Genomic DNA, 24,070 nt, shown 5'->3' with positions numbered 1-24,070 from the left:
TATTAGACTTGGTGACTGCTCCGTCTGGGTCCCCTCGTGACTGTCATCAGCAGAGCCCCCTGCTGGCCCACAAGGGACATGTACCTTTGATGAGAAACCGACCTTTGTTGTTTTAAGCCAGAGGTTTGCAACAGAACCCAGCCTATCCCTAAGAGTCTCCTCATTTTTCCCTGATGAACTCTCCGTCCTTACCAGCACTCCTACTTTTCTCTCTCCAACAAGCCCAGTCTGTCTTTCCCAGGGTCTTAGGTACCCTCAAACAGTGAACGTGTGTCTAGCAGCTGCTGGGAAGCAGGCACTGGGGGCTGAGGACACGAGGGTAAGACCTAGGCTTCTCCCCCAGAGCCAGGGTTCAGCCCGCGTGGTGAAAGCTCTGGGGTACATACTTCAGCTGGTGGTGATGTGAACCTGGCACAAAGTGGGGGGTAGCAGAGACGGGGTGGTCTCCAGAAGGGCTTGCCAGGAGAAAGCATGCTCAACCAAGCTTCGGAGGCAGGGGAGTGAGGCGGAGAATTGGGGGTCGGAGGTGAGGCATTGCAGGCAGGGGGAACAGGTGCAGAGGCACAGAGGTGTGAGGACAGGGCACCACCTGAGGTAAGGCTAGAGAAGGGGGAGGAGAGGTGGGCTGAAGCCCTGTGTGGTGACTGATCAAGTTTCGCTGGGCATCCTCCGTGAGGTCACGTCCTCTGTGTGGACAAACTCTGGTCCCAGCTGGGCAGCATGGCCCTTGTTTCACTGTGGGGAAGGCACGGGAGCCTGGCGGGCTCCTGAGGGGAAGAGGAAGTCTGTAAGAGGCCACAGCAGTTTCCTGAGTGGCTCTGAGGAGTCCTAGAAATAGAAGTGGCAATCCAAAGGTAGGACAAGGGCCAGAGGTGGGAAGAGGCGGGTCTCTGATGGCCGCTCTCAGGGAGAAAGCACACGTCCACCTTCTACAAAGGGAGGCCGCGGGTGTAGTGGGAAGGGCAGGGGCTTTACCATCAGAGGTTGGAGTCCTCACTCTTCCCCTTGCTCTGCATGACCTAGTCGCCCAACCTTTCTCAGACAGTCGGTGTAAGAGCAAAGTGAGATTTCGTCCCTGCTACCTGGTGGGCCCTGAATAAATACTTGTTGCTTTTTCTGCCCCTACGTGGCTTGAACCTGTTTGTCGTAGCTGCCTCACCTGTCTGGCACCTCAAAGGGAAGAAGGGTGAGAGCAGGCAGGTATGTGGGAGAGGTGGGCAGGGTGTACTCGCCACGCTCCCACATGGATGAGGGGCTGAGTGACCGGGTATCAGAGCCCTGCTTCCTGCCACCTTCATCAGTCAGCTCTAGCCAGGAGCGCGGGGTGAGGAAGGAGGGACGCTCTCGGCAGCCAGACCTGGCACCGCTCCCCCAGGGAGTGGGGAAAGGGGCCATGGGAGCAGCACCAAGCCGCTGAGGGGAATTGAGCCCTGTGCCACCAAGTGCTTGTCCTTCTTGGTGTGGGAGAAGCACTTCCCTCATTCTCTTGACTCTCCAAGCCTCCTGCTCACCACTCCCTCCTATCCTCAGCTACAGCCTTTGCCCTAAACTTCACTGACATACAAGAAGCAACTGAAAGGGAACCCCATCATCTCCTCACCCCCACATCCACTGCCCGCCTTGCATCGCACGTGCTTTCCCTCTAGTGAGACGGAAGGGCCTCTTCCCGTGGCCATGACCAGCCCCTCCATCTGTGCTCTGTGATTCAACCTCTCCTGCGCATTCCTTCTTCCCCTCCCACTGGCTCCTGCTCTGGAGCAAACATGCCTCAAAGAGCCCATTGTAAAGACAAAAACCTGGTCCCTCGGTCCCTCTTGAAGCTCCCCATTCAAGACCGTGCCTTTGCATGAGCTGCCGAGACTCCCTGACCTCCCCTTCCCTCCCCAGAGGCCGCCCAGCCCACTCCAATCTGACCCATTTCCCATCTACTGAAAGAGCTCCACGTCACCGAAGAATGACTGCCTCTCTAGCTGGCCTCATCTTACCCACTGGCATCTGACAGCCGAGCCTCCCTCCTCCTTGAAATCTGTCCTGACACCATGCTCTCCCAGCACCTACCTGTCCCCTGCTCCCTCTGTCTTTGCCGGCGCCTTCCTCTCTACTGGATGTCTAATTACTGGGACCTTCTTTGTTTCCATTTACACATTCTTCCTGGGAATCTAGTAATTTGAGTATCTCCATAATAAAATAGATCCTGAAATTCTGTGCAGGTGTGATCCGCCCCTAAAACCCCATATCATATACTCAAGAGTCTATTTGATATTTCTATTTGGACGTCTAGTAGTCATTTCAGCTTTCCCAGGCTGCATGGAATTTCTTGACTGTACTATTCCTTCCCCAGACACTAACGACCCATTACATTGTTTCATTTTCAGAGTCCTGCTTGGCTTATTTACCTGTTCTCCCTCACACCAGAAAGAAAGCGCCATTACCTGTTTCTCCTGCTTGATATTTTATAACAGTGCTTGGCACACAGGGAGGCTTAGTTTGTTGACTGACTGAGGAATGAGTCTTTGGCACGTGCAATATGTGAAGATAGCTAACTCCAGAATAAAAAGAAGTTTCATGTACCTGTTGAGATAAACGTTTAGAGTAGATACTTACTAAGGCCATTTCCTAAGTTCATATCCACCTGGTCTCCTTTTTGGGTTTATCTGGGTGGAATGGGCCTGTTTTCAACTGTGTTCATTGTCACTAGCTTCCATCAAGCTCCCATCTGAATATATAAAAATTAATTAGAGGATATTCCACAATAGCCCACCTTTGCCTTTGGGCTCCCTGAAAAGGCTCCTTGGTCCTCTGCCCACAGCTTATAAACCAGCTCCATCTTGGGTGCCTGGGTGGCTCAGTCGGTTAAGCGACTGCCTTCAGCTCAGGTCATGCTCCTGGAGTCCCAGGATCAAGTCCGGCATCGTGCTCCCTGCTCAGCAGTGAGTCCGCTTCACCCTCTGACCCTCTCCCCTCTCATGCTCTTTCTCATTCTCTCTAAAATAAATAAAATCTTAAAAACAACAACAACAACAAAAAAAAAAACAGCTCCATCTCACAGGTCACCACCTACACTCAGGAGTGGAGAGCTCACCCATAGCACAGAGTGGCAGGACAGCCTCGTCTTTGACTTCTCCAGGACCAAGGGACCAGCAAGAAAAGCTCAAGATGGAGCTCTACTATTAAAATGAAGGAGGGGGAAGAGATGACAGGTTGGAAGGGCGTGAGCCAGATGGAAGTGATGGACTTTAGAGTATGGTGTCTGGTCGAGGGCTCAGGGTAGGATTCCTCATATTACCATTGAACACTGGGCATCCCCTTGGATATGAGAGATCTGATCCCTCCCCGGGGGCTTCTGGAATAAACCCAGTAAAAATAAGCGTAAGCCCTTGGATGCATTATCAGTTGCTACCTTTAATTAACTTCACCCTTGAGCTTATGATCTGCTAGAATCAAAATCTAAAGGCGAGAAAGCAACTCTTGTGTGCCCCACCCCTGGGCTCAACACCAACAGCACAAGCCTAGGGGTCAGCTCTTTTCCCAGAGGCAGGGGGCATCCATAGGCAGAATGACTCAGGGCTTGGCTTGGGCAAGAAATACAACCTTCAGTCACCCTTGGTTGTGGCTGGCAAAACCTGCGAGCTACCTGACAGGCCCCACTCCTCCAAGTGGGGAAATCTGACCAGCGATAGAAAGGAGAATGGTCCTCGCTGAAAACAGGGTGGGTGCATTCTGTGAAGGAAATGGTTCTCACGGCAACAGACTGCCCAATGGGGAGCTAGAAGACTTTCTACAAAACCTCTTAGGTTTCACACATAATGCTGGCGGGGGAGGGGGAATCCACATTCCAGATGCGCCTCTGCTGCGCCTTGCTGGGAGGGAGAAGGTGGTTGGCTTCTGAGGTCACATTTCTCCTGTTGCCAGGCAGGGTTCTATCGGCACAGACGAATCACATTTCCTCCTGGGCGCTGGACTCCTGGGCTGGAGATTTCAGGGAGTGGAAAAGGGATATGAACTGCAGCATCGAAACCTAAAAACGTATTTTATTTTGAAGTTGTGCTTTGGATTTTCCCCAATCCAACATCTGTTGAGTGACAGTCTTAGGTTCACACAAAGCATCTCCAAGCATACATACAATATTCCAGTTATCAACACTATTTTAAAGAATATACCATTTTACACAAACGTGACATACAAGTCAGACGCCACAACATTGCAATTCCCTGGAAGATCTAAACTTCTCTTCTGCACGTGGAGTACACACACACCAGCCCTTCCGATGGTCTGTTCATCCTGTTGCTGGTGTCCTCTCCTCTCCTTGGGGAGAAACCAGGGCGCCCTGAGGAGGTTGGCTGAGACCAGTGTTTCCAGTTTACAGGCTCTGCTGGCTGCAAACTCCTCTCTTTTCCAAATTGGGATGCTGGGAGCCCCACCCCACCTCTGTTCCCCCAAAGACTGACCCATGAGTCCACACCAAGAGAAGGATCCATGCCTCAAGGGGCAGAGCAGGGCTCTCTGAAGCATCATGCTGGTTTAGGCGAGCAGATCTGAGGAAGACTGGTCTCCCTAGGCCCCGGATGGCCAGCTCCTTTTGGCTTTTCGGTGTAAAAATCACAGTGTGCAACCTGAATTCCAGTTGACTGCAGGAGCTCTGCCGAGGAGGCTCCTTCTGTGGGTTCCTAGTCCTCTCGACAGGTCTGTCTCACAAGTGTCAGGAGCACCAGAGAGGGGAAGACAACTTGGCTCCCAGAGCTGGGGGGGGGAGTAGGTGGCCACTCACACACTGTCCAGTTCGTGATGCGAATCAGCAGATGGACACTGACCAAGGGGATGGTGGACACAAGTCATGTACAAGGGCTGCAAGAGAAATAAGGCAGGAACAACAGAATAGGCCCAAAGCTTTGTCATTCAGAAAGCTTTGCTTTGACTTTCTCAGAGAGGAGTGTGCTGGAAGGAGGGGGAAAGGGCAGGTATGGGTACCAATTTTGATCAGTTGGATCAAAAAGAATGTAAAGTGAAGGGCAGGGGTTCCATTTTCATCAAGGAAACAGATCCTTGGTTCCGAAAGCCCCTGTTGGCTCAGGACCTGTGCAAGTCCACGTGAGAGACAAGGACAGGCCAGTGGACAGAGAAACAAAAGCCAAGAATCCAGAGGCCTGTGGGTCGCTTCTCACAGGCTGACTCACTTTCTCCTCTCTAGCTCTTGGGATAGTTTTCCTGGTGTTGCAGGTTAGCCTTCTAAAAATTAGCGATTTCCCACAAAGCTCCTCCTCCCTTCACCCAGAATGAGGAAAATCCTACCACTTTCCATAGCACCAACTGCCAACTTCAGAATGTTGGTCCAAAAGGAATCTTCTAGGCTAAACATAAGGAAACTCAGATTTTCCTATCTGAATGGCAACCCACCGCCTCTCTTGACCTACAGAAAATAAGGCTAAAAGCATAGCTTTCAAACCGGGAAACAGAGAAGAGGAATGAGCTTCAGCTTCAACTCACGTAGCTGTCTGAGACTCACGAAACGGGAGTGTGACTGTCCCCAGCCCTGCTATTGCCACAACAGCATGAAGCCAGGGAAGCCGGGACCAGGGGCACCAGGTTTAGAGACCGGATTAAAGTAGGCAAGGGCATCATTTCCGCTTTTTGGGGAGGAGAACCAGAAAAAAAGGCCAACAGAAGGCCTAAATATTCAGCATCCAATTTTTTGTTAGATTCCGGCCTCGGGAAGACTTTAGAGCCCGTAGGGCCAAAGCTCTCTTAGTTGTCCTTATTTGGATAAAAGAAAGCAGGTTTTAAGGAGTAATATCTCTCTTTAATCTAACTAGGGCTCTCCAAGCCCCTGTTGGTCCCTGAAGAGAGATCTTATAGAGAATAAGCCAAACTAGAGAGGTGAACTTAGGTTATATTTTCATTTGGGAACACTTTGGGGGTTAGCAAAGCTGAATTTAATTTTTGAACAGGATAATGAATATTGTCTTAAGTGCCCCAAAAAAGTGGGAGGAAGAAGGACCCATTTCTCACCTTTTCCAAACCTGCCATAAACACAATAAAACTCTCTTAAGACTCTTTATCCTAAAAGGAACCAGCAATAAAACTGTCTTATATAGGAAAATGTCTTAAATGGAAAATGGTCCATCAGAGACAAAGACAGGAACCCGAGAAATGTCTATACATTCAGAAAAACTTTAGAAGTTTTATAAAAAGACTGGGTTGTATTCCTAGAGGATGGAGGAGAGCAAAAGCAAACACCAATGACCAATTCACACCAATAGAGAGAAGACACAGAGAAAGCCCCCAACCCCAAACAGATTACAGGATTGAGTTCCATCCTGCTCAGTTTTTTATGATGGAGAGATTTCAAAGGCTAGTTCTCTGGCCCAGACAGAACAAGATTTGTAATGGAAACAGAGGCCCCTGGTGGCTCTTGCGTGAACTGCCACATTGACTTACAAAGAGACTGGTCTGGGACCAGGAGAGGCTACACATGCCAGAGACTAGAAAAAACCTGTGTGCGTGCGTGTGCGTGTGTGTGCGTGTGTAAAACGAAGAATGGACTATATATGGTTCTCTATAGTCAGTACCCAAAACAAGATGCCACTGAGAGCTGGCTGTCAGTAGCCAACCATCTGGTCAGGCATCCCCTGTGTCCGAGGGGACGGAGACGTGAACCCGTGTCCCCATGACTCGCCGTGCCAGATTTCACAGTGACCTGATAATGGAAAAATCTATCTCTGGCTGACCTAAGAACAGTATGTACTGCAGCGGGCTGGATTACGACGACGGGGAGGAGCGGAGGGCAGCGGGAAGGGCAGAGCAGGGTGATAACGAGGGCTTCGTTCTCAAGGTTTTGGGTGATGGGAAGGCTAATTCCGGCAAGAACAACTTAGAATCTAATTTTCAGCTGAAGTCCCCAAGCTAGTTAAATAGGAAGATTTGTAGTAACAGTCAGTCCCTCCAGTCCCCTTGTCTAGAACGATTAAATTACATCCCTCAGACAGTACAAGACTTGTCAGTGGACTGTGGGGAAGTTGGTGAGTTGACGCCAGGGCTAGTGGCATTTGCCTTGGGGAAGACAGCGGGCTTGGGTCGTGTGGCCGGCGGCTTGACCGGGGCAGCCATCTTGACGGACTTGACGGGCCGGAAGGCGCAGGCCATGTCCCCAGCAGCGCTGGCACTGCGTTGGAAGGCAGGCTCAGGGTCCTTGAGGAGCTGGGCATGCAGGGGGCTGGAGGGCTCCGATGTGGGGGCCACCGCCGGGGAGGTTTTGAGGGGCTCCAAGGTGTCCAGAACCACATCAGGGGTGTGCTTGACGCTGCTCTGCCGCTCTAGCTCGCGCAGCTCGTTCAGGGCAGAGTTCATAGTTGCCTCAATATCCTGCAAAACGGGAAAAAGGAGGAGGTGAGGCAGATGTAGGGAGAAGTCCCCAAGGATCCTATTTCAACAGCACAGGCCAAATCACGAAGAAACCAACTGCAGGGAGATGTCCAGATTATTTTACTTGGCCCAAATCCTTCAACATATGAATGTTCAGAATGCGGGGAAGGGGAAAAAAAAAATCTCATTTTCAGGAGATTTTTTTTTTTTTTCTCCTTTAGGAAAGAGTGGCTGAGATGTTATTTTAAATAGAGTCCTCAGGTTTTAGAGGTAGGCACTGAAGTATTTCTGGGTGAAATGACATATAATCCAGTGCGGAGGGGAAAGGTCGCTGAATTAAGAATGGCCAGGAGTTTGGTCATGAGTACGTGAGATTTATTATCCAATTCTCTCTACTTTTGTGTATGCTTGAAATTGTACATAATAAACGATTTCTTACTAAGTGGTAGAGATGAAGTATGATCTTTGTTTTCCTGGACTTCAAAACCAAAGGTCGAGAAGGGCCAAGGGCTGAGGAAAGGCTCCAGAACCCTGGCCCTGAGATTCATCAGGACACCTCCCCCACCCCACCCCACCCCCACCCCACCCCACCCCACCAGAGTGCCCAATTTGAGGAAGCCATTTCCCTCCACCCGTCACCATGAGAGGGACCGAAGAGCGACCAGGAGGGGGAGCCAGCCACACAGGTGAATCACCTCCTGCGAGTCACAGTGGAACAACCCAGCTCTCAGGAAATAGCAGAACCAAAGACCCTTTGTCCACAGCCAGCTGCCCCTCAGGGAGACCTCTCAGCTCCCTCCCCACCTCTCCACACACTTGTGTCTGGCACCCCCAAACCACCACAGGCCTCCTCCCTTGGAATCAGGCGCACGTGGAAAGACTACATGTTCCAAGCAAAGGCCCTGGTTCTAGCTTCTTGGCCCTTACAGGGTGATCTATGCTTTCTGTTGACGGTGATTTTCACTCATCCCTATGATGTTCTCACACCTTAAAAATGCTCAGGAAGAACTCCATCATCTCCCTCCTCAGTCCTGCTCTGTAGCTAGTCTGCACCAGGAATGTATCCCTCCGGGCTCAGGAGGGAGCTGGGAGGAGTCCCACGGTTCAAGGCAGATTGCAGCCAAGAGCTTCAGAAGAGGCACAGAAGTAGACGGCGAGCGAAGCAAGACATCTCAGGCCCGTAGCTTAATACCGTGCTTGCCAGGTACACCTTCCCTAAGCAGAGCATCACAATTAAGCCAATAGAGACCACACGCAGCCTCTATTGCCCCCTGGAAGATGGGGCGAGGAGAATCTCAACTCAGTTGAAACATAAGAGGGCAACAGGGAGCCCTTAGCTCCTACCTGGTCTAACGAAAATTATAGAGTTGGGAGAGGCGTCTGAGTGAACTGCCTGGAGTGGCCCCGGAAGTCGGATTTTTAGAGGTGGGGCTGGATCGCTAACAGTTCACGGAAAACAGAGACTTGTCAGTGTGGTGCATACACGGAAGGAAGGCCCCATAACCAGGGAGCTCATGCCCAACTGCATCTGGAGACATGGGCTGGAAACCCGTCTGGTGCCTGTGCCCCCTGCGGCAGAGTATTTTGGGGCCATGAAACCAGAAGCAGATTATTGATGGATCACTCACCTCCCATTAGGGACCAGAGATTAGCCTCAGGGAACGGGAGAGGGGGATGGGCACGGTGACAGAAAAAATGGCCAGGACTACATCTGAGCCTCAACACTCGGACAGCTTCAAGAAAGCCTACCAGGCTCTCAAAACCCGAAACTTGGGCAGAATGGACTCTATCAGAAGACTAACTATTGGCTTTAAAAAGTACAAGCCCCTTCTTGCAAATAGCCTGTACACGAGCAAGAAGTCTGAATTCTTTTATTCTGTCTCCGAATTCTTCTTGGGGACAGTGGGATTGGAGAATTGCTTAGAAAGCTGCCTTCTCGGGTCCAGATGTCCAGCAGCCCCTGAACTCGGTATGTGATGTACAAACTTGGGCGGTTTCCAGGCCCACTGTAATTAACGCGGGCTGTGCTGCACAGTACTGACAAATGTAGACGTGCTCGCCGGGTGTCCAGAAGCCCCCCCTTACCTGTGCAATGACCTCAGGGTCCACGGGCCGATGGTTATTGAAGCTCTTTGACCTTCCTGCTGTCACCGTCTTCCGGATCTGTGGGCTGTCCAGCCGATTCTTCAGGGATGAGTGGCGGCTGATGGAGTTGAGGCTCCCATGCCCACTGATGGAACACTTATCTGGCCCTTCCTTGGGGAGACTCTGGCTCATGATGGGCTGGGAAGATGGGCGGCAGCTAGCCCCCACCCCTGGGGAGGCCGAGTCAGTCAGGGAACTGCTCAGCCCATGGTTGTCACTCCGAAATGTCTTCCGGATGCTCCCAGATTCTGGCCGCTTCCTTTGCCTTCAATCACAAAGAGAAAGGGCAGCGTGATCAGGGAGCCCTGGCCCCGAGGAAGCTGGGGCGAGTGAGAGAGGGGCGGGTGTTGGCACCCAGGGGCTTCTGGAGGAGAGGGACACACAGCACGTTCTCTCCTTGGCCTCACCTTCCCTTGCTTTCTCTGTGTCTCTGTTCCCCTGCCACCCCCAACCTGGGCAAAGGAGAAACGGATACTTACTTGGTGGTTGTGGGCTTTGAGTTCTCGAGATGTAAGGTGCTGCCAGGAAAAATGTCTGATTAAGTGAAAGTTTCTAACGGGAGACAGATTCGCAGAAAGGCCCCCTCCATTACCTGCTTTGAACGGAAACCTAAAGGCCCAGGTAGGAGAAAAATTCTCACCATCACCAAGAAGGCAAGAGGAGAGCTGATCTTCCCAAATTCTAGCATGTTTCTCAGTCCAGCTACGGGACTGTAATCATTTTGGGCTCCGGCAAGAGGCCGTTGTTCCCTCTTGTGCAGACATGGGACAGAGTATTTTTCAAGAGGCTGCAATGCTGCAGGGCCAGGGCCAAGTTTGTGCATTTTCTTAGGGTGGAAAGACATCTACATGACCCTAAGTCACCCAGCACTGGGCTGAGCCCTGGCTCTGAGCCAACTTCCTTCAGCCCACTGAGACTCTCCTACAAGACGGCTTGGCAGAGTCCTAGTAGCCTGGGTGTTGCCTATTGCTGAATAATCTCATTTTTTCCCTTGGAATCAGATTCCCAAGGACCTAATCTAAGAAGCAATACAATTTCTGGCTTGGGATGGCAGCTGGGCAGCTCTGATCTAGCAACTACTAAGGACGACGAAGGCCGAGGCCGGAGCTGAGGTGGAGGAAGGGAAGGGGTAGGACCTGAAGACAGACAGCTAGGCTATGTGGCAGAGCCAGGGTCCTAAGCCGGTCCTGGTCCCGCTCACTCGGTCAGGTCTTCTCCATCGGGGCTTGGTGTGGAACCCGGCACACACTCCCTGAAGCTGCCTGCTCAGGCCATCGAACCGTGGGTGTCAGCCATTCTTGAGCAGAAGAAGGATGTTCTCGGAGTCTTATAAGGCCCAGCTGAAATGACTCTTCCCCGGTACCCCAAGTCCAAGGGCAGGCAGAAGCAATCACTCCCTCTTTTGTTCCTTCAGAGCTTTCGATGGCACTGCTTTTTAGTTACCTGGCTATATGGCATTTACTCGGCCGGACTGAGTGCCGAGGCCGGGCACGGTCTTCTTCATCTCTGAATAACCAGCACGGACGCTTGGCACAACAGTGAGCCCTCACTAAATGTGTGAAATTAAATTGAATGCCACACCCGAATAACTCGTTGCTGATTTCCTTTTTCCACTTGAGGATGGCTGACTCACAAAGCTCAAACCGCTGAGGAGGCAGATTGTGGAGCGGCTGGTGTGGGCCAGGTCCCTGGCCAGGGCCCGGGGACGTGAAGAGAGGAAGGCAGAGTTCCTGGTTTCAAGATGCTCAGCTTGGTGGGTTATCCAAGTGCAGCCTGAGTCCTGAGAGAGACTCAAAACTGCTGTGGGAGTACAGAATGAGGGCACCTAACTCAGCCCCGAGGACTGGCAGAAAGGCTTCCCCAAAGAGGTCAATCTTCAGGCTACGTCTTGAAGGGAGAGGAGGAGCTGACTGGGGGTGGGGGAGGCAGCAGATGCAAAGGTCCAGGGGTGCGAGGGAACCCGGGGCCCCGGGAAGGAGGGACGGACATGTGGGGCAGGCAGGGAGGCTGGAAGGGCAGTCACTCCTCGGGGCAAGATGTGCCCCAGGGGCTGCCACTCGCCCACCGACTAGCTGGCGTCCGAGGAGACCGTGTCCTCTGAGAACCCCGTCCTGACATCACCAAGTAAGGAGTTCAAGGGAGCCACCTTTGACTTTCCACCTGGTGTTTTGACTATTTCAGCTATTATCCTGTACAATTTCTTGGTACAAATGGCATCAAATATATGATGGCTTAGAAACATGTACCTAACTAATTATTGAACTCTCCCTCCACCAACCCCGCCTTGGTTTCCGGGTTAATTAGAGGCTTACAACCTTATGATTATAGGATTATAATTAACATAGACTTGTAAATAAAGAAGAAAATGTGATTAGTCCACAGTTACTTTTTACTAGCTCACCCTCCCAGCAGGGCACTAGGCTGGAGGGAAATAAAATCCTCGTTCTTTTTTTACCAGTCTGGCTTAAATTATACCTACACTAAGTGAGCTGAATCAGCGACTTTGCTAACTTGAGGGTGAAGGATGGAAAAGAGCCACGTGCCCCAACCATTCCCCCTGCTACCGTCTGGTTGGAAGAAAGCCAAGAGATCTGGGCGACCTGGTGCAGTTTAAAAACAACAAGCATCTTTTATTCTCCTTCCAGTTTCAGTGTCCAGAGGCTACGGTTAACAGGTTTTCAATGTGCAAATCATTTCATTCCTCCAAAGCCAGAGGGGAATAAAAACTGTACATCATCTGCAATCCATATTCATCAGGAACGCCCTGGGGCTTGTCATCCCGTTGGCACTGGGCCAAGTTTCAGGGTCTGGCGGAAAAGAGGTCTGTAGGCTTGGGGACTTGGTGTCTGGCCCCTTGAGATGAGATTAGTTCTCCAATAACCTGAATGTCTCTAGGGGAGGCCGCATCACACAGGCGTGGAATCCCTCTAGCCGGCCAGATCGGGTGTGGGTGGAGTTAGAACCCTGGGATGTTGCTCACAGCCACAATGAAAGCTGGGGCCAGAGTTAAGAGCCTGCCGGACAGGAATGGGAATCTGCAAAGGGACTAACAGGGGGCGATGACACAGGGCTAAAGCAACAGGGAAAACACGGACAGTGATTTCTACTGGTATGAAAGGGCAGAGGGGAGCTGGGGGTTAGGCAATGATTAAAGAGCTCGGGACAAAGCTTTCCTTGTTGGGGGCGGGGGGCGGGCAGAGTGGTCTCCTCTCCTTGACGGAGCGAATGCCGGCCAGGGCAGGAAACAGACACATGGTATCCAAATAAACCCCTCTGGGGTCACGTGAGCCTAGTGGAAGACGCACACGACGCTGGCTCTTTGGACGGACAAGGAAGGGCCAGGAAGACATCAAAGACTATTATTTGGGTAAGAATTGGAAAAGAGAAGGCACCTCTGAGAAACAGTACAAAACCAGGTTGCATAAAGGGCCCAAAGCTTTGGTCAAGTTTTAGTAGTCAGCCGGGAGCCGACAGACTCTGCCCGAGCCCAGGGTGGGGCACCCTTCCACAGCAGGGGCCTGGGGCCTGCCGGCGGGGCCTGTGGAAGCTTCCTCGGCCCTGTCCGCCCTGCAGCAGAGGTGAGCACATGCAGTGTTAGGCCTGGCGGGGGGTGCGGCACTGGCATGGAGAGGGGGTGAGGCTGGAGGGTGAGGCTGGGTGTCGCAAGGCACTCGGGGGAGCAGAAAATGAAAAGCAGAGCTTACTTGTTGATGTTTGCAAGATAAATATCGGCTACATGACCCCCACTGGGACAGCTGGCCCCCGCTCTGGCTGTCACCTTTTCTTCAGGTGGCTCAGAAATGACCTCAATCTCAGACTTGGGGCTGGACCTCTCCACGACACCGTCCTCGCTGGGGGAGAAGGGGCAGGCAGGCAGGGAGGAGGGGGGAGAACAACAACAACACAAAAAGCAGCGTTAAATCGGCAAGATGGCCCCCCGACACACACGCGACCCCCCACGACAGCTCCAAGGCAGCGGTGACACCTGGCTGGGCTAGCTCTGCGAGCAGAGGCAAGGAAAGCTAAGGGCCTTTGGAGGGTCGTTTAAATAAAAATAAATAATCCCGCTGCCTTCCGCAGGATCCTCGGCGGCCGCCGGAAAGCTGAGCTAGGGGACACCCGGATTCGAGGCATCTGCCTTCGACCCCACGCTGCCTTCCTGGGGCAGCTGTGCCAGGGCCACCTCCTGGAGAAGGAGGCGGCCAGTCCAGGGTGCGCTTTATCTGCTGAGGTCCCGGGCACTGTCGGGCAAGGACGGGCAGCTCTGCGCTGGCTCTGGAGAGGCCGGCGTCGAGGCAGGACACCGCCACACTCAGTCGTCGAGCATCCAGCCCCGCTTAGAGCGTCCAAGCCGGTCCCAGGTCATTCCACTGCTCTCCCGGCCCCTCTGGCTACTGATGACAAAGAAAGCCCCTTCTCCCCCACAATTCCTCTTCTCTCGGTCCCGGAGTGAAGTCATAATGCTAAATTTGGGAGGGTCCTGTCCACGCACAGATGGCCACCGGGTTTGCGATGTTATCAACAGAGGGAGGATCTCCCTGCAGAACGAGCCGGGGAGAGGCTGGGAGGGTGCAGACTCACTCAGGATATCAACCTTTAAAAAATAATATTAAGGGAAGGACTAAAAACACTGACAGCATCGTATCCAAGGACAGGGAGTCGGGGGCAGAGGCAGGGCAAAGGGGCAGGGAGGCAGGATCAGGTGGGCTGGGGGGTGGGGCGGGGGGGAAGCCCTCCTGCCCAGGAGACTTCGCTTTGAAAAGCGGGAGCCAACCAACAGCCCAGCTGATGAAGTGTCTCTGGGCCCAGTTCACGTTCCCTTTGCTCCCCGATGCCCTCTCCCCTCCTCTCCCTGTCTTTCCCTGTGTCAACCTCGTTTCCTGGTGGCTCTTTCCACCAGGCCGCTTAAGCTAGATTTCTCCTAGAAAAGCAAGGCATCATTTTCATTTGCAAGTGGAAAAGCGCCAATGGCAGCCCAACTGGTTGGGATGAGCACAGTTGTTTTTAGAAAAAAAAAAAAGAAAGAAAAGAAGTAAAAACGTTTTCCCACCCTGAGCTTTCCAGAACGGAAATGTAAGTGGTCAAACAATAACCCCTCATTATCGCTCATCACGTTTAAGTGTAGATGAGCAGGAGGGCTGGCAAGTTTCCAAAATGACTAGGGGGGTAGCGGGTGGGTGGGGAGCGATTTGCAGGGGGAAGAGATGAGAAAACAATCCCCCGGGGCGCCTGGGTGGCTCAGTTGGTTGGGCAACTGCCTTCGGCTCAGGTCATGACCCCAGAGTCGTGGGATCGAGTCCCACATCGGGCTCCCAGCCCACTGGGGAGCCTGCTTCTCTCTCTGACCCTCTCCCCTGTCATGCTGTTTCTCTCTCTCCCTCTCTCTCTCTCTCAAATAAATAAATAAAATCTTAAAAAAAAAAAAAAAAAGGAAAAAGAAAAAATGATCCCCCACGGAGTCTGGGTAGGGTCCTTCAGGGATGGTGTTGGCGCCCCCTGGGGGTTGGTCTCCCTCACTCTCCTTTGGAGCCAGAAATAAAGTCTCACTCCCACAGCGCAGCCGGGGACGCCTAAAGGTGCAGGGGACCCAACGTACGTGTCTTGGACCACGATGTACTGATGGGGGATGAGTCCGTCGATGCCATTGTGCCGGCCTTCCCACCAGTCATCGGAAGCCCGCTGGTAAAGCAGCAGGGATGCCCCCTTCTTGAAGGACAGCTCTCGGGCTGTCCGGCCCACGTAGTCAAACTTGGCAATGGCCTCGATGGGCTCACACTCTGAGAGGGGCAGGAAAGAAGGAAACACATGTTGTTGGGGCCAGAGGCTCAGGAAACTGGGAGGAAAAGCCCAATTAGCTGAACTTACACTGGTGGGAAGATAACCTGGTGTGAGAAATAAGCCACGGAGGATGGAGGGACGAGGCAGGGATTCCCGTGTGGACTGCGCCCTCACCCTAAAAGCACTTGTGCACCCTTTCCTGCCTTTGGTCCCCCCACCCGGAATCCCTTTCTCTCTCGTCTTCCTGATGAAGCACACTGAGTCACAACTGAAACATCATCATTAAAAAGCAAAACAAAACAAAGAACACTTTATTCTCTCAGCAGTTTTCTGTGCAAAAACAAACCACACGTGCAGGGTGGGAGTCTTGTCAGGCTTGGGCGCAGTCTGCCTCCTGGGAGAGCACATCACGCTGCCCAACAGGCTGAGCCCCACTCAGGGCAAAGGGGAACTTCTCTGGTGCATCCGCAGCTCTTTACGCCAAACCCTATCGCTGACCTTGCCCTGCCGTATTTGTAAGTTTCTTTTCTGATCATAAAATAACTCCATTAATTGCAGAACATTTATCATATTGTAGTTTCAATACAACAAATTTTATTTATACTATCCATTCCCCCTCGTAGACCATGAGCTTTTAGTCTCCATAAAGAGAAAATAACTCACCCAACCTACTTTCCAAGGAGCAAAATATGGAAATAGATTTTGTGGATAATACATGGGAAAATGTACACAAAAGTAATTTGAAAATTAAAAGGGGTTTACAAATGCAATGACTTTTTATTTTTGTGTGAGCTTCCGTCTCCTCTGTAAAAAAAAAAAAAAAAAGGACAACAATAGTGCCTCTTTCATGAACTTGTTAGGAGGAGTCAACAAATAGCAATTTGTAAAAGCACTTAGAACAATGCCCGGCCTATAGTAAGCGCTGCGTAGATGTTAGCCAGTTATGCCTACTGTCATCGTTACCATTAACTGCGCTGAGCAGCAGGGGGGCGGTCAGAGAACAAGAAAGCAAGCTCCCAGAAACCTGGAACCCGAGGTTAAAGTCAGATATTCCAAGTAGTGTACAGGAAGGCTGCCTACAGGCAAGACCGGGCCCAGCCAGCATGATTGGTGGGCCTGCCCCGGAACAGGCAGGGCTGGAGATTTTGCTACAGGAGGCACACCAGAGAAGGCCTATCTAAATATCCCAAATCTCAGTTCTGTACAGCCTTGGGCATATCACTTGACTTCTCTGGCCTCTGTTTCCTCAGCTATAAAAATAGCGGCTCTATTTCACTAGGATTAAGAGGTAAGACCTACAAAGCTTCCAGCAGGGACAAATTTCCCTACTTCACCTACTCCCCTCCTGTAATGGGGCAGATTATCATATTGATCCATCTGACTTCAGCAACCAAATAAGCAGCCCTAATTTTTTTTTTCTCCTCCAAAAAGCTGGCCTAGGATTGCAGAATTCACAGCAAGGCAGAAAGCAGGGAAAGCTCCGCAGACTGTGCCATTTCGTTCTCATGCCCCGAAAATTCTGAGACCCCTTGTCAGCTGCTGAGTCTTCCAAGAGCCCAAGTGGTCCAGAAATGGAGGTGTGGAACTGTTGGAAGGATGGGAAGCGTGCTGGCTGGACAGAGCCTAATAAATCATGGGCGCTGCCGAGGGGCCTGCAGTGACCGCTGCGCATTCCACCTCTCGATGCACACCCGCCAGGCTGCACAGCGCTAGCATGTCTGTACTTTGGAAAGGGTCAATCTTTCCAGTCGGCAGGCGTGAAAGCGTGTGGTTTCTGCATCCTGAGTCCCACTCCCCTCTGGCTTGCTTCTGTTGGGTTCTTGGCACCCAGCTTTTCTGTTCCCCAGGCTAACAGCTTTTTCAAATGAGCTCTCCTTGATTTTGGTCTCCAGCTACCTGGCAGGAGTCTAGGCTGTGACAGGGGACCAACATCATGCAGGCGAGGGATAGGGAGTTGGAGCGAGAAGCTTTAAAGGCTCTGAAAGGTCTAGCTCTCCATCTCTGGTTTAAGGTAGAGACCGTTCTAGTTGAGAGGGTGGGCTGTCTCTCCAAGAAAGGGAAGGAATGAAAACCAGAGACAGGAGAGCCCCCTGCCTGTCTTCAGGGGGCTGCTTAGCAGGAAGGAGCACGGGGAGCGCAGGTTATATAATCCCTTCCTTCCACTTCACCCCCCCACCCCCTGCCCCTGGCCCCGCTGCCGCGGAAGCAGGGCCCCATACCATCATCGCTCGTGTGGTGCTCTGTGGTCACGTCCTGGGTTGAGTCCTCAGCCGAGGTAGTCTCTCCATGAGGGCTGTCACTGCAATAGAAGAGTCACGGGGACCTCAGCCCTCGCTGACCAAATTCTTGTCTTCTTCACGCAGCTTCCCTGGAGCAAGGGCACGGAAGCTGCCTCACACTCTCTACAGCCTGACTGCTCACCACAGTGATGATGAAACACAAGCCTCCCAGAGTTCTCCAGTCCAGTCCCTGCTGCAGAAACTGTTTGAGACTGCCTGGGACTTAGAATATCCTGAGCAAAGGGAACCCCTTTCGAATTTACAAAATAAGTCTTTTTGAAAATACAGAACAACTTAACTCCTCAAGGGCTGATTCTCTAGGTGAACTAGCCCCTGAGGGAGCACATGGAAGAAAACACTAGGCTTTTGCCTGGGACACAACAGGACCTGAAAACCAGCTCTGACACTTGTGAGCTGTGTGACCCTGGGCAAGGGACTGAATCTCTTTGAGCCTCAGCCACCTACTGATGAATTGAGGCTAGTGGTCTGTATAACATCACAGCGTCGCATGAAGAGTCACTGAGGCACGACGGAGTGGTTAGTAACTGGTCTTCCTTTCCTTCTTTCTCGTTTTGCTTATGTCTGTAGGCTTTGTGCTTTGGTCTTGTACGGGTGAGAGAGTGGGAGGTGAGTCAGAGGGAGAAGAGTCTGCTGTGGGCTGGACTCTTCGAGAGGACAGGGCATGGAGGCTGGTCAAGTTCTTCAACAGTTCACTGAGTCTAAAATCATCCAGGGCTGAGAAATGAGAATGGCCGGGGAAGTTACTAGGAAAGTCGTTTCTACTCCTGGTTTCCTGGCTTATGGACATCAGAGTAGATGGGGATGGGCACCAGGAAGTTCTAACCCCCTGTTCATTGCTAAAGTTTCTTCCTCTGGCAGTTGGTAGTAACAAGGGAGCCTTTCCAGGCAATTCTATGGAAGCATTACCACCTCCTCTATCCACCACCTGGCCTCACGGTTCTTACGTTTGAGCCTATAGCCTCTCCCTCCCCTCGGGACAGGTCTTTCACTCTAGAAAGTTCCTCAAAGGCCAGGGGACCAGTTCAGAAGTCAGTTCCAAGGAGGCTCTCCAGAACCCAGAGAACTTTCTGGGAGAACATCAATAGGGATTCCTCCTTACCAAAAAATGTGGCACAGTTTTTCACTTTTACTGGGCCTAAAACTCTGATGAGTTTCATGACACTCTAGAAGCCCTCAGGGCCCCAAGGGCGCACAGGGCAAAGGCTCAGTTTCCTCCAGAGTTGCAAGTGTAGTTATGTGGCCATCCAGGAAGGCAGCAATTCTCCAACGTCAGAGAGTCCTGGATGGCTTGTTAAAAGTGGACTGCCTCACTCCTAGAGTTTCTAAGTCTCAAGGGCCAGGCGGAGCTAGAATGTCTGTATTCCCAGCCAGCCCTACGGAACATGGGTGTCGCTGGTCCAGAGACTCCACTTGGAAAACCACTGCTCTAACATAAAGGTGAGATGATGCATTTTTAAGGCCCCTGGGAGCACTAGAATTCTACGCTCGCTTCCACACCCACACGTCGGCCACACGGCAAGGCCGCCAACACCTGTGGTCTGAGGAGGCCCCGTAGGCCAAACAGCGGGCAGTCCTAGGGAACCGGGTTCTAGCTGCAGGGCTGGCAACACGTGGTGACGTGGGCCTGGCCTCTCCTCTTCACAGCTGCGGGGAGGCCAAGCGGCCAGGAGCCCCCTCTCCCTGGCTCTTCTGGTCTCCTGGCCATTCTCCAGGATTCTCGGGCCCTAGCACCCCTTCTGCCACCCCCCGCCCAACTCCTTCATCCATCTTAGCTCGCTTCGCTGGCACTTCTTTCCCCTCCCAAAGAAGAAGAGAGGCTGGGAGCCTTCTGAGTGGGTGTGAATCCATTGGTCAGATGGTCCTTCTTCCCCAGGGTCACCTCCTCTTGCGCCTCGGCTGCTTCTGGCCTCCCACCCAGTCTGCGGTAATAACATTCCCTAACTAATCTTGTGGGTTTTCCAGAGGCTGCTAATAAATGTCGGATGCACAGCTAACAGTGGGGGTGGGAGCGGGGGGGTTTCTCTGGAGAGAACTGGCAGAAGGTGCCCCCTGTGAGCCAACCCTGCGGTGACTGTCTGCTCCCCCGGGCTGGGACTGGGGGACCAGGGCTGTGGAGGGCTCTGTGTCCTGGGACTGGTCCAGAGATATTTGAGAAGTGAGGGCACACTTCGGAAGGAAGATAAAGCAGGCACTGGGAACACTCTTTCCACAGCTTTTCAACCCTCATGTGAGAGAGAAACCGACCCTCCCAAGTCACATGCACAAGGACAGCTCCCTGGAGCTCATCAGCTCAGAGGCTGAGACCTGAACAACCTCCCCTGTCCCCACCAACCATCTGTCAGTGACAAAAAGCTTTCTCTCCGAGCTGGCAACTGTAGGCTTCTCCAGCTCGGACCCAGATGCTGGCATCTGCGGGACAGCAGACAAGACCAAACCCAGGGGTGTCAGTGGTATTTTTATATTCACAGACACATGACTATCACTCTCTTCACTCGTCAGGCAGGAGGCTCCTTCTGTGGTGATCAGGGAGAAGCACGGACCCACTGGCCTCTAATTAAGTAAACAGCCTCCCCTGTCCTCCCCTACTTCAGTGGATAGTAATGGGGCTGCTGAATTGGTTCCAGATGTTGAGTTCAGATGGAATCCGATTTGGGCTGGCTTATGCTTTCAGCCCAGGCTGAAGCGCCATTTGATGGGGAAGATGAAGGGGGTGGGGAAGGAGGTAAGGGACGTTAGGGAGCAAAAGAGAGAGGTAGTTGCTTTTGTGTTTGATGGGAAAATGACACTGTAAGTGGTACCCTGGGGTCTAGTGTGGGGTCCTGGATGGCGTCCTGTACTAAGGCACGTCAAGGTTGGAATCCCCACCACTAAGGTGGCCTGAAAGATTGTCACTGGCCTCTCTAGGTTACAGTGACTGTATCTGTAATATGGAAATAGTAATTTGTTAACTGTCTAACAGAAGGGTCTAGTAAAGATGTGCCCTAGGGATTCCTTTTAATCTCTGCTCCCAGGCTAGGTCATGAAAAACCTTGCCCCACAGAATTGAATCTCGCTTTCGGGTGGAAGGACGCCTAACCTGCCAAAAAATGGAGCTTACCCCTTTTTCTCTCCACAAATTTCTGCGATCATTCTAAATTATCATTGTACGAACTCACAGTGAGGGAATTATGCCTCATATCTAAACTCTTCGCAATAAGAAAGAAAATCTTTCTGGGACCCAGGACTGTGTCTCTCACAACGCACGGCCCAGAGCAGGAGCCTGAGAGACGCTGCTGACTGATGAACAGCTGTTCTAAATGCAACTTTACAAATTTTCCCTTCCTGGAGATTATTAACATTCCTATTATTGTTGTCATTATTTTCCAGAATGGTTCCTCACCACTAAGAACTCCGAAAAAAATAGGGAGGTGGCACGAAGGGGCACTTACTCCACAGGCCGGGTTGAGGCAGGGCCCTGCCTGCACCATCCCCAGATCCTGGCAGCTTCAAGTGCCTGGGAGTGGGAGGCTGAGAGGATCTGGGTCTCTCTCTCCCTTGGGTCTCGCTTGGCCATCTGGCCCCCACACCCAATGTGCACCGGGAACAACCCCCACCTCCAGCCCAGACCCCCTACCAGTAGTCCTCCGTGCTTCCTCCTCTGCTGTAGACGGGGCCCTCCAGCTCCCTGGGGGTTGGGAAGATGTTCTCATGCTGGATGATGGTGGTTTTGATCAGCTCGTTCACGTGGGCTTGGCAGGACACCTGGTCGTGGCCCTCAGGCACTGACATCAGTGAGGGCCCGAAGCAGATGGCGAGGTTGTAGGGGTCCATCATGTTCTCTTCACTGAACTGTGATAAACTGGAGGAGAGGGGAAAGGGGCAAGCTGGAAAGCACTCGCATGAACGCCCAGAAAACACAATCATGGGAGGCACTGCCAAGAGCAAGAGCAGAAGTTCCACAAATTGCCACCTGCTTTTCTGGGCATCGGAGCCCTTCTATAAAGTCCGGGGGGGAGAAGACAATGACCACCAGGACGGTCATTCAGGAGCCACCTCCTCGCAGGTCTCACCCCTCCTCTCTCACCAGTTCCTTGTTCAAATCCTACCTGCCGCCCCATCACCAGCCCCGCTCCACACCCTCTCCGCCAAATCTCCCCTGCTTCAAGAACACCCCACTCCACAGAGCTGAGACAGCTTCCCCACACCAACCCACCAAGCTGCCAGAGCAGATGGAGGCCCTCGGGCTGCCCTCAGGACGATATGGAGAGAAGACACAGGCATTCTGCCGTGTACCTTCTTGCAGAGCAAAATAATCAAATTACTAGGGATATTCCATTCCAAGCTCTAGACTTATTAAAAAAAATTGCCAACCGATTAGCTTCTGTATTCCATCAAGCAAGTGAATTTCTTTCTGGAACAGCTAGTGTAATTGTTTTTCATTTTCATAATGTCCTCTATTATTATAATCAAGATTTATTCAGGAAAAGGTCAGCATGCTGCTCAGTTTCTGCTCAGGCTTCCTCTGGATGCAGTCTGACTTTGCTATTGGGTATTTATCCTGCGAGCTCCCCCTTTTAAAGCAGCAGCTGCTCTGGCCACGCCTCCAACCTTGGCCAAGGACACAAGCCCTTCAGTGAGCCACTGGGCCTCATTAGCCCCCACTGGTCTGTTTGTCCAGGCTGAAGGCTCGGCCAGCTCTGGATGTACACCCCCAGCCCCCAGCCCCAGGTTGGAGAGCTGGGAGCTCTGCTAAGGAGTTCTGCCCCCATCATGGGCATCAGCAGGCGGTCCCCAGCACCTGACTGTGACAGATCTGAGGAGAAACCAAAGCCCTCTGATGCTGAACCAGAGGCCTGAGACTCAGCTGTGTTCATCTGAGTAGGTATTCTTCAGAACTGGACAGAGTTCATTTCTAGTGTATCCCGCACCCAGACTCAAATTACCACGCTGGTCTCTCTCTAACCCAGTGGTTCTCTCCTCTACTGCAGATTCGCACACGTCCCCTGTCCACCCTGGAGACGCAGTACAATGGATGTGAACAGCTGTCACGGGGAGAAAACTGTACGGTTGAGAATCACTCTTCTTGAGGACCTAGTCAAACGCAGGGAGGCCAGCAATGGGTGAGGTTATGGTTCTCAGTGGCTGGACTGCTTCACAGAAGGTCTTAAAGTTTGAATTTTATAATCCTCCCCTGGCTCCTAGTTAAAAGAGAGATGAGATTGAGAAAAGACTGGGAGAAGTTTCCAAGTCTACTTCTTGGTCAAACAAACACTGGAGACAGGAGAGGTAATTATCCTGGTAACCTCAACAGGGACAAGGAGGAGGAAGGCCCTTTCTTCAGTGCGATCTGACGACATTTGGTAACATGGAACAAAACCAGTCATTTCTGGGAAGCCTGGCCGTCAGACGGAAACGAAGTCTAGCCCTGAGAGTCCCACTCGAAGGCCCGTGAGAGATGAGCGACCTTGTCAAGCCTCCTAAGGGAAGGGCTGTTTGATTCATAGGTGGCTACAATGACCAGGGGCTTGAGGACACATCTTCGTGGACTGGGGTCTCATGGGCCAGTTCCATTTCTTACTCCCATTAAAATATAAACCAAGGTCCTCTCTCTCTTCCAATCTACAATGGGAACATGTAGGTTGAGGGGTTAAAGCCATGGTTCTTAACTATTTGGGGGTCACAGCCTCCTTCAAGAATTTGACAAAAACTAGAGATTCTCTCCCCGAAAAATTCATACATGTACACATACAGATGCATGTCATTTCATATACAATATAATGGTGCTAATAATCCATGAAGGCCCTGAAGTCTGTGCCTAGTCTAAGAACTCAAATACTGGATTTTTATTAAAAAAAAAAAAAACCTAAAATGGAAAACACTGGTACCAGGTCCCTCTTTAAAATTTTTTTGGTGTCAGCTTGCATAATGCCATCTCTTCTAAGAACTGTACTATATTTCTAGAGCTTCTATCCATAATATTAGTGAATTCTTCTAATGGATTCAAACTCATCTTTTGCGTGTCTTAACAAGGTTCGGTATAGTGATTGGGAACACAGGCTTTGGGGAGCAATGAGAAAATTAGGATTGAGGTGCGAAACTTGTTTTTTATCATGTACTTTTCTGGACTTTCTACCTTTAATGATGCACATTTGTCTCTTTGATTAAATTGACAAAGAAAAACAAAACATCCCAAGAATTTTAGAGTCAATTAGACCTGGCTTTGAGTCCTGGCCCCATCATGTACCGGTTCCAGGGGAGTAGTCTGGTTTCGAAGTCTCTTCCCTATAAAACAATGTACCTCCTTCATGGGGCTGCTATAAAGCTTGAATGAAGTATTATATGCAACGCACTGAGCACTGGGCCTGGCATAGAGCACAGGTGGGGCTCAATCCATATTTCCTGTAATTCTAATATCCGAATTGCTTCTCTATACAGGACCCTCGAATCTAGTCAGGGAAAGGGAAGCAGGTCTGTCAACATTTGCCAGCAAGTGATTTGTAGAAGTCTAG

At 51.6% G+C, this 24,070-nt stretch overlaps 1 protein-coding gene and 1 long non-coding RNA gene across 12 annotated transcripts in view; one reads left to right on the top strand and one right to left on the bottom strand.

The window, feature by feature from the left end:
* The window catches only part of LOC145722356 (uncharacterized), a 285,608-nt gene that overhangs the window by 209,236 nt on the left and 52,302 nt on the right, over window positions 1-24,070 (top strand). The window lies entirely within an intron of this gene.
* Window positions 4,012-24,070, bottom strand: part of SRGAP2 (SLIT-ROBO Rho GTPase activating protein 2) — a 226,719-nt gene continuing 206,660 nt past the window's right edge. For 4 of the 11 annotated variants that reach the window (XM_081825140.1, XM_081825143.1, XM_081825141.1 and 1 more), the window contains exons 18-24: window positions 21,196-21,420; window positions 17,502-17,581; window positions 15,101-15,281; window positions 13,209-13,355; window positions 9,984-10,022; window positions 9,445-9,769; window positions 4,012-7,359 (exon numbers count right to left, since the gene is read on the bottom strand). In XM_081825140.1, the coding sequence (XP_081681266.1) occupies window positions 6,976-7,359; window positions 9,445-9,769; window positions 9,984-10,022; window positions 13,209-13,355; window positions 15,101-15,281; window positions 17,502-17,581; window positions 21,196-21,420 (1,381 nt within the window). In that variant the 3' untranslated portion in view covers window positions 4,012-6,975. The other 7 variants (XM_081825144.1, XM_081825146.1, XM_081825149.1 and 4 more) reach the window with 6 other exon arrangements.

The sequence above is a fragment of the Leptonychotes weddellii genome, chromosome 6 (genome assembly GCF_054177405.1).
Source record: "Leptonychotes weddellii isolate Sample4059 chromosome 6, ASM5417740v2, whole genome shotgun sequence".
Lineage (NCBI taxonomy): Eukaryota > Metazoa > Chordata > Mammalia > Carnivora > Phocidae > Leptonychotes > Leptonychotes weddellii.
The sequence above is the reverse complement of the archived record's forward strand: the minus strand, read 5'-3'. Positions and strand labels throughout refer to the sequence as shown.